Raw genomic sequence first — 17,944 nt, forward strand, 5'->3', positions numbered from 1 at the left:
CATTCTCAAAGTGAATCAGCGGCGGCCTCTCCACTGCCCTGACTCAGGCTTACATTATGAACAACAACAACATCAGGACTGGGCTGCAGCGTCACAAACATGGTGCGCGTCTGTCGGAGAGAGACAAGAGGAGCTGAGAGCATCAGCATGCAAAGAGGAAGCATGCCTTTCTCAGCAGTCGCACCCAGGGAGGCAAACACTGGCTGTAACCCTCTCTCTTCTGCTCCACTCATTTTATTCCTCACTATTTCCCCGTTCATGACAGTTCAATTTGGAGCACTGTATTAAAAAAGTCCTCTTTAAACCCATCTGTCTGCTGAAATGGATTTAATTGGGGAAATCATTAAAGGATCTTGGCTTTAATCTTGATTCACTTGATAGACCAGCAAAGAGCTTTTTTTGGTTTGTTTTTTTGGTATTTTCACCCTCAAACGCAGAAAATGAGAAAATTAAAAATGACGTCTTTTATGGCTTGAATGTTTTTCTGGTAAAGTCCTTCAATATCATTATTTCCCGGTCAGTGCTGCTATCTGATCTGCGGGTGTGTGCCTCAGCAGGGGCCCCCGGTGGCCTATATCTCGGGGTTTAATTACCCATATGAAACAGTAAGTAAAATGTCAGCCTAAAATAAGCTGCACTGAGCGCTGATGGAGATCATTTCCCCTAGGAGACAGGATTGGCTTGTTCAAAGAAACAGATTTGCGGATAAAAATCACAGAATGTATTTCCGGTAATAAAAGGTCATATGCTTGATTTTCACCCATTAAAAGTGGTCAAATTTGGTTTGTTAACAGAGCTTGCAGTACTCTTAAGTGTTTACTTTGAAGAATGTACCTCCTATAACACTTTCACTTTCTAACCCACCTTTTTTAGCACCTGAAGACATATTTAAAACTGTAGATCTCTGCCTGGCCAGTAGGTGGCAGGAAAGACAATGACAGGTTTGGTAAAATTTCAGCATCTGAAGCTCATAGGCCCAATCCCCATCTCCACCCTAAAGCCTAAACCCCCCTGGATTTAGATGACGTCACCTGGTCAGTGCTTAAGTGCCAGAGGATACAAGGCACCACCCTTTGCAACATATCGCCTTACTTTGACTACGCCTATGTATATTCCATATTGTCAAGTAAATATATTTGAAAACTACCTGTGGACAAGATGCAACTTTCAAATAACCAGTTTAATTTTTGTTTTTATTTTAAAAAAAAAGATAGCATTTTACACTTCTACGTGAACTTCTTTCTTCTTGTAGTTGGCCGGATTGGATTGGGATTCAGCCATAGTCAAGTTTTTTCTCCCCGAGTGTCTATCTGTCTGTGTCTGATGAAGCACACCTGAACACAATAATAAAGTGCAGAATCACTGGAATCAAAACAAACCCACCATATTTATTTACTGGTAAAACACTGAATAAAAAAAACAAAACATTATGTTTGTCCTGGTTTGACTAAAAATCTGAATAGAGACATGTCTGTCCACTTTCAACAAAAAAAACACACATACAGAGACATGTCTGCTGAGATCAGTGCAAAAGAATCCTCCCCGGAGTAAGAAACCGATTTCAAATAAAATAAAATCATCTTAACCGTAAAGTGCATGTTTTGAGAAAGAGCCCCTCTGGTAATTTTAGAAACTCTCAACAGGCAACGAGGGTCAAACACTGAAAACAAATGCTTTAAAAAAAAAAAAAAAAAAAAAAAAGGAGACAGACATAATGGAGTGCATACTGTACGCACCGGTTCAGTCTTACTTTGGACATTCATATTTTATTCTGTACATACAAACCTAAACTCCAGTTGAAACAACACATCCAGTGGCTTACATGCAAACGTAATGCTCCTCATTCAGTTCTTACACACTGCACATACATCGGAGGTTACACAAGGTCTACAGTTTACTTGCTACGCGTTCATACACATCATGCAGCCTTTCTCACACATGTGCACAGCTCCAGTCGTGTCCGTTCCAGTCCATTGCACTGAGGTTACATGGTGTTGTATAGCACAGTGACGGCTCGCTGCTTTTTCTCAGCGGACGCTTTGCGACGTCTCGATGGGTGTCCCCTCCCCTGCTGACGCGTTGTAGTGGCCGAGCCGCTGCCGTCTGGCTCCTCCCTCTCACCTGTGTCGTCTTTTGGACAGTGATGAGGTGCAGAGGAGAGGCAGAGGGACGGTGACGACAACGACTGGTCCGGTCCCCTGCACCCGTGGGACAGACGTGTCTTTTCAACAAAAGTGCTGCGAGCCAACACTTTCTGCTTCTTCCAGGTGTCATCGGCTTGGGGTGGGGACATGGAGAAAGAGTCCTGGGAGTGTGACGATGATGAGATCCTGTTGTGGGGCCTCAGGTCCAAGTCGCTGAGGTCGTTTGCTGACAGCTCCAGACAGTCCAGTTTAGCCAAGGAGGCCGACCTCTTCATGAAAGAAGGTGGGGTGAGGCCTGCCTGTCGGATACGAGCCTCGAGCTCCATGGCTCTGTGCCAGCCTTTCTGCTCCACGAAACTCTTTCCCTCTTGTCTCTTTCGATGCTGCTGCCCTACTTCCAGGCCTGGAAGGGTCTGTTCAGAGCATGGCCCTTTATAAGGTCCTGGCTCTGTGTCCATAATGTCTCTAGGCCCCTGAGGCTGCTCTAGTTCCTGGTCTTGGCTGTCTGTCGTCTCCAGGCCGATGCCCTCGTGGAGAAAAGCCTGCAGTTCTCTCAGCGTCTGCTGAATCCTCTCCAGTTCCTGGCTGCCGCGAGCCAGCCTGCTGTGGGCGTCACAGCCGGGACTACAACCCCCTTGGGAACTGGACTCCAGCCTTTCATCTGTGTCTGATTCCTGCACTGTCACCCCATCCAGGTTTGAACAAGCTTTGGGCTGGGTCTGACACTGCTGGTTTTGGCTTTGGGACTGTGCTGAGGTATCTAGAGATGATTCTTCTAACCGACAAGTAGAGGCCGGTTGTGATGTCAGCATATGACTAGCAATGGTAGGTATAGCACCAGAGACTTGGCTGATATTTGAGTCAGGGGAGCATGAAGGGTCTGGTAGGTTGTCTGTGCCTGAGGAGTCTTGTGACCCTGTATGCTTCTCTCCGTCTTTGGACTTAGCAGATACAGCCGTGATCTCTCCCTGAGTGATCCTTTGTTCTGTGAAGTGCTGCGGGAAGCGAATGGAAGGATGTTCAGTGCTCGGGGAACACAGGGACAGTCTGACCGGAGGGTGTTCAGCGCTGGGGGAATGCAGCGGGGACCGCTGACACGTAGCCATCTCAATTTCCTGCCTCAGCTTCTGCTCCAGCTGCTTGGTGGCCCGCCGCACCGAGCCTGCCGGCCAATCGCACGGCAGCGTGGAGGGAGACTGCGGATGTGAAGGTGGTGTGAGGGAGCCGTCTCCAGCAGTCTCCGCCTCCGTCTGAAGTTCTGGGCGGATGAGCTGAGGGCTGTGGGAGGATGGAGGGAGCGATGAAGAAGAGGAGGAAGAGGAGGAGGAGGCTTGAGGACAGGAGACAGGGTGGCATATGGCTTCAATCTCTGTGACAATATGACGCACTGATACTCCGTTGTCATGGTGAGCGTGAAGACTGCCTTCAGACTGTGGAGGCGCCTGAGAGACGAAGAGATGGAGGAAGCAAGAGAGACACATGCAGATAGTATTAGTCACAGTCTTGTTTCTGTATTTGTGAGGTAGTGATAGTCTTCCCTTTATTAAATGGAATGATTTGCTACTAACTGCTTTTACTTTTATTATAAGTAATTTAATAACTTCTTGAACCATACATAAAACACAACTGTTTGGATAGCGCAGTGGAAAATCAGAGCAGAAAAATAAGTGTCAAATGTTACCTATAACACAACTTGACTGTTCTCTCACCTTCCAGCAGGTGTCACTATGAATAATACAGATTTACTGCGGAGTTTATCTGCTACCTTGTAGTCCTGATCCACAAACTCTGGTCCAGTCAGATTAGCACAAATACTGCTATACTTATCACACAGACCAGCTGTCTGCTGCTTATGTCCCAGACGCATCACTTATTCCACCTCACCCGTTTTGTGCCCAGTCCTGCGCTAATGTGCTGTGATTAGCTGGACTCTTTACTTCAACGAGTCCTTGCTAGCTTGCCAGGAAGCTCCACTGGTTTTTCTGTCGTCAAGTTTCGTCAAGCCCCGCAAGCTAAACCAGTGACAGCACTGATGTTGACGATAATGTAATAAAACAAACTACAGAGGGGATGCAACTCATTTTAACTCTACGTAATTTATGCCCTTGTTCATGTAACATTTGCTTCAACATATTGTGTGTTCATGACAGGACATTCAAAACTGTGAGCTGCCCCGACAGCTGTATGAGCAGACTGAGGCAACTTAACACAACTGTCACGTGCAGCCAAAATGTTGAAAGATTGCGTACCTGACTCGCCTTATTTCCCTGCTCCTCTTCCTCCTTAGCCTCAGTTTCTCCGTCTTCCTCGAGTGACAGAGGTGTCCTCGGTTGTGCCTGCTCAGATAGTGTCCGGGGTCTGCTGTCTTGGGCCAGGCCCAGAAACTTTTCCCTGGCGCTGAAGAAGTTGATGCTGTCTGCGCTGTGGGTGGACGACCCATCGGCATCGCCGCGGCTGTCCAATGCACCGCCTATCTGTAACTCGCTGGGGTTGTTGTTGTCATCACTGGGAGCAAGGTGGAGAACCAGGGGGAGGGGGGTGATGTCTGCAGAACTGAGAGGGCTTTGTTTGTCACTCATTAAATCTGATAATGATTGTTCTATTATGTCCGAGTCAGTGGATCCCAGAGTGAGAGGAGAGACTTCTTCTGAGCTGCTTCGCTTCAGCAAATTGAGGGACAGTTCCACTGGTCTGCGTGTGGGTACTGACATGGACAGATGTGTGGGAGGACCCTGGTGAGCCCGCTGGAGTTCAGGAGTAGGAGGTAGGATGTGGAGTGACGGTGGAGGGTGGGGTAGAGCAACAGGCACAGTGACAGCCACACTGTCCAGTCTTTCCTCTGGGACTACGGTGGCAGCTCGGGGTCTGGGGAGGCGAACCACAAGGGGGTGTCCGCAATCTGATCCGACCTCCTTCTGACCCGGTGAGTCACACACACCATTGGAGTCCGTGTTTGACTCATTGGTGTGTGTGGTGTTTGATTTGGCAGAGCCTTCAGGTTCAGCACCGAGCGCTTGCAGCACGGCCACGCCCAGGAAGTGATGCAAGGAAGGGGAGGACGTGTTGTTGTTGTGAGAGTCGGAGCGGCCCAGAGAGTGAGAGGAAGGTTTGCACGTGGACTCTGGGCGATCCGATAGGTCGCTTTCTGAGTGCGATCGCCATAGCTTATTATGCCTTTGTTTGCTGTGGAAACAAAAAGGAAAAATAAGAGCTTGTTAGCACCCAAACGCTCCATAAAGAATGTGCACATTGTACAGATGCGGGTTTAAGAAAGCACACCTGGCCAGCAGAATTCCCTGATACTCCTCCAGCTGTTTCATGAAGGAGGGGTTCGGTTTGGTGACGGCCCGCCTCTCTTTAACATAGTCAAAGGCAGTGTCCAGGTCCCAGCCGTACTCCTTCATAGCGTAGGCGATCACTGTGGAGGCGGAGCGACTTACACCCATTTTACAGTGAACCAGACACTTGGCGCCAGCTTTCCTAAGAGACACAGACGGGAGTGAGAAATTGTTTTAGATTACAGGAGAACCCCAGCAGAACCTAACAAACTTGTGTGTGTGTTTAAGCCTACTTGGCTTTGGTGATGAACTTGTAGGTTTCGTTCCAGTACTCCAGCAGGTTGGTGGCCTCTTCATCGTACACTCTGATGTTGTGGTACTCAAACATCCCAGGGAAGAAGTTGTCTATCTCCCTGGTCACATTCAGGATGTAGTGCACGCTACGTAACAGACGGGAAGAGGGCAGGATGAGTTGCTGACCTTTTATCAATAAAAACCATTTCATATTTCAAGGCTTCATATTTCTAGTTATTCAGATGATGAATGCTTAGCTATACCACACAGGTCAAACAAACAATTTCTGAGTTCAACGTAAGTAAGAACTGAAAAACCCATCAGCTCGTTTTCTCATGGTGCCTATAAAACGTATATTTTAAGTGTTGACTTGATAAAGGGTCGGCACTGTGTTGCATGTTCTCCCCCTGTCTGCATGGCTTCTCCCTGGGTGCTCCAGCTTCCTCCCACTGTCCAGAGACATGCAGGGTAACAGGTTTATTAGAGACTCTAAATTGCCCTTACATATTTCCCGGGTATGGATGGATGGTAATGGATGGAATTGACCCAAAAGGGTCCCAAGCTCCCCAAAATTATAGTAAGTGGGCCATGTGTTTGTGATTATTTTGTCATAAACCCATAAATCAAAGTTAGCATAACTAATTTATTGACTAAATGTAGATTGTATCCAATGTATGAACCTTCTTTCTGTCACTTTCTGCAGGCATTTCTGGCTCCAGAGCTGTAGAGTCTGGATCTGAATTACTACTACTATAATTATTATTATTATTATTTTTCTTGATATTTGTATTACCACTATCATTACTATTATTTTACATCTCTATGTGGAACTTTCATTGTGCTACTGTGTGTTCTTTGTCCTCAGGTAACGTTTTTTTCCATGTTAGCTTTGTTGTTATACCGAAGCCAATTCTGCTCGCCGGCATGTATGTGTGTTGCTGCTGTATGTAAACCATCTTGATAGACATGCCCTGAAGGTAACGAAGTAGCTACGTGTGAAAAATAAATGGTCAAACTGCAGGAATTCTTTTGCTTGGCCAAGTTGTGTAACTTTGATTAACTGCTACCAGGTAGAGTGCAGTTGAATTTCATGATTTTCTTTGGTTGACTACAGCCCTACTGATCTCTTACCCGCTGTTCTGCAGCTCCTCGAGGTTAGAGGCATTCCACTCAGAGCCCTGCAGACATCACAGGTCCAGTCAACATCAAAGTGTATACAATCAACACGTAAGAAACATTAAGAACGAGTCACAACTTAGAAATTCCAGCTCAAGAAATGAAGAGGGGGACCAGGTTTTTACCAAATAGACGTGTTCAAAGATTTCAGTGGGGCTGTCCATCTGTCCCAGGATGACTATCATCTCGTTGTCTATGAACTCCTTAAACTCCCTCAGGTTACACACCATCTGCATCTCCAGCTCTGTTCGGATCTGGAATAGGACAACAGCAATTCAGGGAAGCACCATGACTGTTGATGATGCTGCTCCCTCCTGATTCAATGCTGGTGTCAGCTAACATGTAAGTCTAAGATGGTACAATCACGGAAATTTGCAACAAGTCTTAAAACAAAGATGTACGTCAAACCCAACTGTACATTTCACCCCGCTCATCTACATACGAGCCGCTCACCTCCTTACAGGTGACGTTCTCCAGGTCTTTCTGCATCATGATCTCTCTGAGGCGCATCTTGATCAGCCTTTCTGTGCGCTCCCTCTCTGTGGGACTGTAGATACACACACAGAAAAAGCACCTTTACAGTCACAGTAACAACAATTTTTGTTGACTGATTCATTTACACTTTAGTCTGAGCGAGCTTACTTGTTCCCCAAGAGAATCGCCACTTTGTCGGATTCTCAGAAACTGGAGAGGGAACAGAAAATCTGATAGTGTGGCCCATCTGTGATCCACAACAAAGTCCCCTTGTATAGAGTGTCCCTGTTGTTGTGCCCAGCTCTGTTCCTAACCACTTTGCTGGGGGACGCATTTAGCCTTTGGACATCACACTGATGACACCAACAAGTGGCCTGATTACCTCTCTGGAGAGAGGAGCTCAGTTTGTCTCCCAGCGTCTCCCCATTACGTTGTAGAATTTTCTCTTGTTTTGCCTTAAAGTGGATCCCAACTGTAATAGTACACAGGAGGGTCAGCAGGTGTGATGGCCCCAGGTTTGTAACTGCGGACTTGAGAGCATCTAGCTGTGTTGGAGAAATGCTGAATGTCTTGCTGACCAAGAAAATGAGCCCACAGTGTTAAGAGGAAGAGAAGCTATTCACGCCTGCCAACAAATACTGCCAAAAGTTTGACCTCACAATGAGCCTCGACTCGTCCACAGACAGCCTGAAGGAGGGATTAGTTGGATATATAAGTACACATTTGACGAATGTATGACGACACTAACGAGTAAGTGACGAACACAAATTCTATGACACTTCCTTGAATTGCTGATAGAGGAGTAGCCCTGGGGAATTAACGGTGATCCACCATTAAGCAAACAAACACAAATTCCATGACATCAAATCACTTCCTGCTATCTCAAGGTTATAAAAAGGGAAATAAGCTGCTATGTCAAACACTGGCAGGTCGTGTAGCTTCAGCAGTCACCCTGTACAGGAGGACAAACAGACTTTATGTGTTTGGATGTATGTATTGGAGTTCATAAAGTTTGGGTGGCAATCTTTGCCTTCACCCTTATCTTAAAGTGCACTCGAGTGCAAACACACCTCCTCCAGAGAGAGTGCGTGTAGAGTATTCCTGTTTCCAGGCAGACAATAAATATGGGTGTGTTTCTCGATTGTCGAGTTTTACGTGGAACTTGATTTCTCTCTTCTTTCCATCGTGGAGCATCATGTGAACGTAGCAGCAGAATATCTCCCTTTATGCCACACCCGCCGCCTTCCTCTACCTCTCTGCCTGCCACCTGCTTCTGTCCGTCCCCATGTTAGGTCTACCTATTTATCTGTCTGGATTCCGTTTTTTCTCCAAATCTAAATCAAGCCGGCTAAAGCTTCGGCTATTTTTGACACTCGAGCTCTGAAGTGTGTGTCAAAAGAGACGCTCCATATAGGTAGCGAGACACATGACTAAGCAGCAGGGAGGGGAATTTCCCTGGTATCAGTGAAGACATAAATCCAGCAGCCTGTATCATTCCTTTTACTTTATAAGCTCCCTTGTGGATCTGTTGACAACTCTACAGAGCAAAGATTAAGATTCAGTGTGTGTGTTTGTGTGGGTCTCTGTCTATCTGCACATAGTTCAGCATTTGCTCTCATGCCTGCATGTGTGCTTTTGTTTGTTTGCCTCTCTTGTGTTGCTTCTCGTTACCCTGGAACTGGGGTCACATGATGTCTCAAACCTCTCCAGAGTTCAGGGCTCTGAAGGCTGATAGCCTGCAATCTTCTGCTGTGGAAATGTAGCAACAATGTCTGCATGTGAGGAGAGGTTAGGCACTGCTGTTGCGTGCCAAGTTCTTACATTTCTGACCTTGCATAAACACAGAAACAAAACGCAACAAATTCGTCTCTCTCTGAATCTGTGACACAAGTATGTGCATGTGAGAGACGTTCAGGTCTGTTTGTCCGTGTGTGCATGCATTTTTCCCCCTGTACCCAACACCGTTCACATGTTGCTGGAATGCATAGGCATGTGTCACCATTGTTTTCATTTAAAACTCCCTGTTTTCCTGTTAGTTTAGTGTAAGTCTAATTTGTCCTGCCACAGCTTCAAAATGAACGATAATTGTCTAAAATAATTTGAAAATGCATAGTTTTAGTCCCTCAAACACACAACCTCCCCACCGTGACCACAGTACCTAAGCCCTCCCAAAACCTAGGGAGAACCCTGAATGTGTTCATGATTAAATTGTTTACAAGAGCACAAGACCTAGCCTCTTGATTTTGCTCTCAAGTGCACCAGATTGATGGATTTAACTTTAAGATGTACTAAATTTTCTTCCGAGGGAGCATGCCCCTAGACCCCCCAAGACGGTCTGAGGTCTACCCACCACAGTCTCACAAAATCCTGTGGGAAATACTGAAAACGTCACAGCTTTTCAAAGGCTGTCCATTAATTACAGCCACAGCTTGTCTTTTTTTCGTCCAATTTTTAGAACAGTGAGTTCACCCTGTACACTTACAGTCACTCTCACAGGAATTTTGCACCACATATCAATGGGTTACGTGAATACAAAATACAAACTTGTGAAAATTACTCCATGTCTGGAATCCACTAAAGCTATTCCAACTATCCCACCATCAGTTTGCTTAAGGTGTGTGTTTATGCGTGTATCCATGTGGTCATCCCTCTTCTCCTATACTCACAGGTCTGTGAAGAGGACGGGTGAATTGGCACGGTGCGACTCGACGTCCTGCATGGCGTTCCACTCGTTGACACAGAACTGGTTGGATGAGATCCTGGTCTGGTAGTAGCTGACCCAGGTCAGGAACAGGCTGCCTGGGTAGTAGTTATGGCAGCGAGCCACCTCGCACGCTTTGTGGAGCGACTGGAGGGCTGACCTGAGGCAGACAGTGAGGCAGGGAAGAGAATTCACACATGAGAGGTTGTCTCGAGGGCAAAAAGACAAAAAAAAAAAGAAAAAACCTGAAGTGAAATCTGGACTGAACATGACTGTGTTCTTCACATGGCTGGGTGAGAGTAAAATAATTCAAATCAGAAGTGGCTATAACAATAGGCAAATTACTAAAGATTAGGCAAGGGAAGATGAGAGATGGAGAGAAAGTGTAAATTATTGGAAAGATAAGCGAGGTATGAATAATAACACTTCTGAGAAATATAAAAGGGGAGGTCTGTTGAATAATTAGTAAGAGAAACGAGAGAACAGATGTGAGACAAGAAGAACAGAAAGATTACAGCGATGAAGAGACATAATACAGAGATACAACTGCAGATAAATGTAGGTATCAGAAGATATTCAAGGGAGAGGGAGATCAGGCGAAGAGCAAAGTAACAAAAGGAAAAGAAAACGAGGAAATGAAGACGACAAGTGCGGAAATGAAGAAGCAGCAGTGGCATGTGAGACAGGGAAAGATAAAGAAGAGACTGTAAGGTAGAGAGATAATGGAGGAAAAAAAAGGAAGAAGAGAGGGAAGATCAGAAAGTGACAATGATACAAGGCTGGAGGTCAAAGTCAAAGTACAATGGACACAGTATTCTCAAGCCTGCGCCCTTCACCTTAATGCAACTTCACATATCTGTCATTTGTGGGGGGCAAAAAAAAATAAAAGGCTGCTCACCACATGGCCTGGACAGAAACTGGCTTGAAAACATGAACCCTGTTCACCGTCGACACACTAAAACCACTGTGAGAACAGAGAGACAGAGAGATTAGAAATGGGATGCCCACTAGTAGTTTACAGCCACCTTACAACACAACTTATACAAAACAGCTAAATAAGAGCAGCATGTAAACAAGACGTCAGAGCAGTCAGTCAGTCAGTCTATTGCCCCAGGGAGCAGTAAGAGGAAGCAAGTGATAGGTGTGGTGTCTTACCCGTCTCCATCCAAGTGGATCAAAGCGTCACTCCACAGAGGTAGAACCAGACCCACTGTACAGCAGCTGGTAGGACGATCAACACGTTAAACAGCAGCACAGCAAAACAAGACATGTTGGTTTGACATAATATTAGGGATGCGTTCAGGACAACAACAAAAAGCAAAACAGTAGAGCAAGAAGAGAGGCACTAATCTGATACCGATAACGGCCCAATATTGACTCAAAGAATCCCGTATCGTTGACAAGGGGGCCAATCTATTCAAGTCAATCGCATGCGTACTATGAGATGCGACAGGACAACATGTTGCTAGGAGAGCTAACATAACATTTTGTTTTACAAAGTTAGGAAGCAATGCTTAAGTCAAGCCTGGTGTTGCCTTACATATTAAAGAATGAGTCTATTCCTCACAGATTTAAAAAAATAAATATTTAGCTATGTTTTCCGGTTAGGATCTATATATATAGAGTTACTCCAAAAGTAAAAAAGAAAACTGTACAAATGGAAGAATAAAACAATAAGGAAAATATATAAATTTCACATTCAATCCTAAATTTCACTAGTCGATATTATCGCAAAGCTAAAATGAGGGCTAACGCGCCGCTGCTGTGGCACTGACCTGTCAGACGACACAAAGTCCATGCCGAGCACGATGCTCTCCTCAGTGTCCTGTCTGCCGTTGGTGGAGACCACTACCATGTAGCGGGTTACCTGAGGATAGGCGCTCTCCAGACGCACAGCCTGCAAGAAAAAACAGAAAGGAGACATGAAGGAAGGCAGAAAGGAGGACTGTGCAAAGAGAAGAGAGGTATATTTTCTGACTTTATCAAAACATATAAATGTATTATCAATTAATTTATAGTAAAGCGAGTTGCATTGTGGGACTTTCTAAATTGCTGGAAAACCCCTTTATCAAAGATGTTGCAGAAATGGCATGGTGAATGCTAACTATTGTACAGTATTTTTTATGTAAGAGTATGTGTGTTGGTGCAGAAACAGGAGCTAAGACTTTCTATTTATGGCAACAGTTTCTTTTCCCCCCAGCAAGAGTCAGTTCTTTAGGTTTACTAACAAAGAACTGAAACTGGCCCCTTTGTTTAGAGTATCACCACCCTGATCACAACGCCACCTTGCTCCTGACACGTGTGTGTGTGTGTGTGTGTGTGTGTGTGTGTGTGTGTGTGTGTGTGTGTGTGTGTGTGCGCTCGCTGTCTTTACTGACCAGTCGGATCGTGTCCTCCGGCCGTAACACAGTGAACATGGTCTGAAGATGTTTCTGGAGGTCACCTGGATGGAAAGGATTTCAACAGCCTCATTGAGTTTCAGTTTTATTTTGGACAAAGATCGCATTCTTAGCATGTAAAAGGTTGACAAACACCAAAGATGATGTATCATTTACCCCGTGGCAAGTTTCCAGTGCATTTACACTGGAGTCTCTTTCACTTAGGCCTACAGTCAACCTAATCCCTGAATACATGCGAGGAGGGGGGGGAAAAATCCTGTTATTGCTGAGGTTTTTTTGATGCTTTTTAAAGTAATTGGCCCATTTCACACCACAAACACCTCTAACAACAAAGGCTGTCTTTAGCCACAACAGCAGCACATTACACTTTTTTCCTCAAAATTTCAAACTTGATTGATTTTCATCTTCAAACATCACCACGCTGCACACAGCAGTGAACTGACTAGGGATGAAACGATTACCGGTTACCGATTAGCAGCTCCCAAAAGCAGGCACGCATGCACAGAATGCAACGTGGGTTTGTTTGGGTCAATGACAACACGGCGGAAGACAACGCTGCGGAGATTCTTCAGTCTGAAGTCTGGTTGTATTTTAGTTTTTATGAGAGTTCTGAGGGAAACTTACCTTGTAGTGAACGCAGGCAGGGTAAGTTAACTTTTAGCTTTGGATTCTAAAGACTTATTTGTTATTATGTAATTATCCCACGGGGTCTTTGTATTACAATATAAAAAATTAAATCTTGATAATGCACACTGATGATTTTCATGTGTTTATAAAATGTTATTTAATTTTTATGCAAACAAAATGGCAATTGTTTTTGTCCATCCATCCCTCGTCAACCGCTTATCCTGCATACAGGGTCGCGGGGGGCTGGAGCCAAGGCGGGTTACACCCTGGACAGGTCGCCAGTCCATCGCAGGGCGCAATTGTATTTGTAGTTTTCAATATAAAACTTGTTGAAATTGTTTCAGAGTGTGTATCAGTACATTTTTAATATTTTTTTTTTACAATACCTTGATAATACTGATAACCGTGATAATTTTGGTCACTGTAATCGTGATATGAAATTTTCATTCCGTTTCATCCCTAGAACTGACTGCACTGCACTTATCTGCCTTGTTGTGAAACAGCTTGAGAGGAGTTAATACCAGCTGTTACTGATGATGCTGTAGAGTCCGTTTGAAAACACACACTGTGCTATTTAAGGTCTCAAGGTCTTCTATGGGGGTTCATTACTGCGAATGAGTGGACGAGAGCACTGGGAGAAGCTGCAGCTGTCACTTGTGTGCTCGAGTCTTTACCTGTGTGCTTGTTCCTGCGCTGGCTGATACGAGGTGAAGAGTTAGGCGTGGGGCTATTTCCCCTGGGAAGGAACAGGGCTGCACCTTTCACGGTGAGGAAACTCTCACTGATACTGGAAGGAAAGAGGAGGAAAATAAATCAATAGATGGCCTCAAATACAGGGACTTCTGCCAATTATCTAATCATATACTCACGTAACTGCAAAAACGTACTTCCTTTGTAATCACTTTCTTGCACATACTGACCCCAACTTTTCGTAATAAGCACCAGAAGGGGACAAGGAACAGAGGAGTGTTGTGATGGGCTTATGTCAGTGTCACAATGCTCCATTCAGCTGGCCTCTGGTCTGCAGGCTCCCCAAATCAGAGCAGACAGACCGATGCAGGCAAAACAAGATCCAAGCCCCAATGTGAACTCAGAACACAATGTTCTCTGCTCCTCCACACAGCTGGATTACACACACAGACCTACTCACGCTCACAGCTGCCAGTAAGGAGGGATGTGGGGTTTGGGAGGGGACCGAGGTTCAGAGCGAGCCCCCTCCTCCGCTGTGTCTGAGCAGAGATAAGAGCTGGCATGCACACAGCGCTCCACAGCAAAGCAGGTCGTATTAAACGGGGTTCTGTTCCTCTCTGGAACACTTAATCTTATTAACTGTGACTGAGGTCACTGCATTGAGGAGGAGGACACATAATAATAAACTGAGGTCAGTGTTTCAACTGGATATCAAAAAGTGAGTGAGCACCTCCGGTGCGCTTGCACATGTCAATGACTTGTTTTTTAGAGCCCAAAGTCACACAAGATGCCGATAAAATACAATGGATGACCTACTTCTGCTTATGACTGTTTCAATGACAGTCGTGGGTCCAGTAAAAAACATAACCATAATGATGCTGAGCAGGAGGACTGCCACTTAAGACAGTGGCCGCTTGGGCTCCTGCATTCATTCAGTGAATAAACAGAGCACAAAAAAAAAAAAAAAAAAAAAAAAAAAAAGAGAAAGCTATGATTTTTTAAATGTTTCATAGGGATCACATAGCAATTGCAAACCAAGGAGGACCACAGTAACAAAAACACATTGAGTGTATTGGCTCTGCAGGTTTTTGCCAAAATTGAGACCAAAAGTTAAGCTGGCAAGAACGTAGGCTATCTAGGAACAGGAACATGAGCAGCCACAATCTTATCAACCAGCTAAACGTGGGTGTTTAAGTTAAACAGATTTACTTCAAGAGAAACCCTTATGTTACTTTTAAAGAATTTCAGCAGTATTTTAAAATTATCTGCTTGCTTAAATATGCCCAGCTGTAGTTTGTTTTCCACATTCAGTATTTTACACATACCATTAGCCAAAGAAAGTTAATGTGATTTCTTAAGGTCATCTGTAGTAACCGTCAGTGAAAGTTTAAGCTCACTGCAGTTTGTCCATGATCAACTGGAACAAATACAGTGGATACAAGTGTTACTAGAGGAAACACTGACTCAGATAGATGGCCAACCTGTTCTACTAAACTTGAATAAGGGTGGTTTTGAAACCTCCGGGGCTAGACACTGAGACAAAGAACTGACAACTACACACGCAAACAGGGAAGATCACAGGGATTAATCAAAGGAAATTTATGACATCATGTATCTCTTTTGAAATTGTGCAAAGAATTGGTTGCTATGCTTATTCTGATGGTTAACCACTATGTTGACTAATCTATCTCAACCTCTGCAGCAGACTGCAAGTCTACACTCAATGAACCTCTGCAGTTCATCAGGTTCAACAGTTCTTCAATTTCACAGTGAGGGCAAAAACAGGCCGGTGCCGTCTGCCATTTAGGCTTCCTGTCATCCCCTTATTTTCTCTGTAACTTCATCTCTCCATCCTCCCAGCCATCCAACTGTCCTTCCTGAGTTTTGCTGAGATCATGGATGTACAGGATCAGGAGACACAGACAACAGAGAGAAAAAACAAAACCGCAGCCTTCTGCTGAGCTCACTTCCCATAACCCACCCACCCTTGACCCAGCTGTTTCCTCTCACTCTCCCCTCTGTCGCTTCCTCTTTTCTGCATTCCTCACAACTTTGTCCTACTTTTCATTTCCGTCACTCTCCTCGATTGCTGCTGCATCATGTCCAACTGTGCTCACAGCCTTGTGCACTGTACTTGGCAATGACCATGTATAGCAGTGCTACTGTACAATGTCATCTGTAACATAACACTCATACTCTCCCCGAGTCACGCGAGGAAGGCCATGCACGTAAAGATGCACACAGACGCACTGAGAAAGTGGAATCAGGCCAGACGTTTGGAGAGGTGGCGGGCTGTGAATGACTTTCAAATACAGTTTCTAAAAATACATTAGTCCTTTAAAAGTCTCAGCTATTGATAGGCTGCATTTTGATGAGCATGGTTGACTTACTGTACATAAAAGCTTTTCTTTGAAAGGGCAACACTGCAGAGGTTTAACAATGAAGCTTGCGTCTGCTCTGAGAACAGGGTCTGGTTTTACATGTACGACATGTAAAAAAGGTATGGCTAAGCACCCTGACAGAGAGATACACAACACCACCCACTGATTCAACATACAGCCACAACGATAAGTCAATTCATCAGAAAATTGATCAGAACCTGCTGTTTTGATAATCACAGTCATTTTTGAAGGAAAAAAATGATACACATTCACTGGTTCTAGCTTTTCTTTTTCTTCCATATGTCATAGTAAACTGAACATCTTTGGGTTTTGGGCTGTTGGTTGATCAGAACAAGGAATGTGAATAAATCTGTCATTTCACAAACAAAATGATTTGTCAATTAGCAGTGAGTGAATCCATTCTGCAAATTGCTCCATTAATGAGAACCTGTCGTGAAGTTAGCGTTATCACTTTAAGCAACGCTGTGCTGCCATCAGACTGAATCAATTTAAACTGATAAATTTGTAATGCTTAATGCGTCATCAGACACTGACAACGCTTGCCAGTCTGTTGGAAAGCACCCAGATGAACTGAGTTGTGCACGATGAGCTCAATGTTACAGTATACCAAGAAAGGTTGGAAAAAATTGTGAAGACGACCGGAAAAGCGTCCTTTCAAATCAGCCCAGCTGATTTAAATATGCGAAGGCAAAACCCCCCCCCCCCAAAAAACCACACATACAAACGGATAAAGTAAGTGGGGATCTGGGAAGAGGGCAACGAGTTCAGCTAAATTGGACTTCATAAACTATGTGAATGAGGGGCGGGCGGTGAAGGATGATAAAGAGATAAAGACAGACGACCCAGTCAGAGTTTGTAGCATAGAGAGTGGGGTGGGCCATCTTTTGGCATTCAGCCACCCCAGGCTTTGGGCAGAAGTGAAGCAGCAGGTACTTGTTATGGCAGTTACAGACACAATCATCACTATGTAAGGACCACTCCACATAGTGGGCAGATAGCTGGGTGACCCACCCCACATCCCCCCCCTCCTCCTGGCCGTGCCCATATTAGTCACTTTCAGGAAGAGAGTGGGATAAATATAGGGCCTGGCCCAATGCAAGGCAGGCCCCACTAAGGCCTTATGAGTTTGCACCCAAGATGGATACAGTCCATGGGAAAGACAGGGAGTAAGCTGTCGTGTGCGTGTGTGTGTGTCTGCATGTCCACAGGTGCATGTTAGGTCCTGCAGCTTTGAGGCACTGCCATGGAAAATGTGTCACACGAAGAAGACAGTTACAGATGGGTGAGAAAAGAGAAAAGTCAAGCTCATGGGGCATCATGAAGTAGAGGCCCATAACCCCCAACTGCAACATCCTCGATTCAAGCCTGACGTCATCTTACTCTCCACATGTCACTCTCCACTAAACAGTCTAATAAAAGGCAAATCTCCCTCAGACATAAGCTCAAGACTGATTACAATTGCACAGCGGAATACTGGGCAAAGCAGTATAAAGAGATATAAAGAGAAAGGGATACCAGGTCATACTAAACATAGACTTTCATCAACTGGCACAGAAGCAAGTCAACATATCACCAAGACCTATTGTCTTCCATACGCATGTGAGTGAGGAGAAGTTTTGCAACAGTTTCTTTGGTAATCCAGTGTGTAGGCCACGGTCCGAGCAACCGCCACCTTCGTGAACTAAACATACCTGACCAAGGCATGCAGTACTATTCTGGGAAGGATTCATATTACATTTGAACTTTTTAGACAAACAGA

General features: G+C 44.9%; 1 protein-coding gene across 4 annotated transcripts in view; it reads right to left on the reverse strand.

Moving 5' to 3' along the window:
• Positions 1–1,179: 1,179 nt before the first annotated feature.
• ssh2a (slingshot protein phosphatase 2a) overlaps positions 1,180–17,944 on the reverse strand; it is a 32,099-nt gene continuing 15,334 nt past the window's right edge. For 2 of the 4 annotated variants that reach the window (XM_038693801.1, XM_038693799.1), the window contains 13 exons: positions 13,768–13,880; positions 12,446–12,510; positions 11,843–11,964; positions 11,223–11,288; positions 10,966–11,031; positions 10,033–10,227; positions 7,346–7,439; positions 7,018–7,146; positions 6,848–6,894; positions 5,716–5,862; positions 5,424–5,624; positions 4,394–5,327; positions 1,180–3,586 (listed from right to left, as the gene is read on the reverse strand). In XM_038693801.1, the coding sequence (XP_038549729.1) occupies positions 1,985–3,586; positions 4,394–5,327; positions 5,424–5,624; positions 5,716–5,862; positions 6,848–6,894; positions 7,018–7,146; positions 7,346–7,439; positions 10,033–10,227; positions 10,966–11,031; positions 11,223–11,288; positions 11,843–11,964; positions 12,446–12,510; positions 13,768–13,880 (3,781 nt within the window). In that variant the 3' untranslated portion in view covers positions 1,180–1,984. The remainder of the gene's footprint in view (positions 3,587–4,393; positions 5,328–5,423; positions 5,625–5,715; positions 5,863–6,847; positions 6,895–7,017; positions 7,147–7,345; positions 7,440–10,032; positions 10,228–10,965; positions 11,032–11,222; positions 11,289–11,842; positions 11,965–12,445; positions 12,511–13,767; positions 13,881–17,944) is intronic. The other 2 variants (XM_038693800.1, XM_038693802.1) reach the window with 2 other exon arrangements.

The sequence above is a fragment of the Micropterus salmoides genome, unplaced genomic scaffold (assembly GCF_014851395.1).
Source record: "Micropterus salmoides isolate LMB-PRFRI ecotype aquatic unplaced genomic scaffold, ASM1485139v1 Ms_hic_scaffold_3, whole genome shotgun sequence".
NCBI classification, from domain to species: domain Eukaryota; kingdom Metazoa; phylum Chordata; class Actinopteri; order Centrarchiformes; family Centrarchidae; genus Micropterus; species Micropterus salmoides.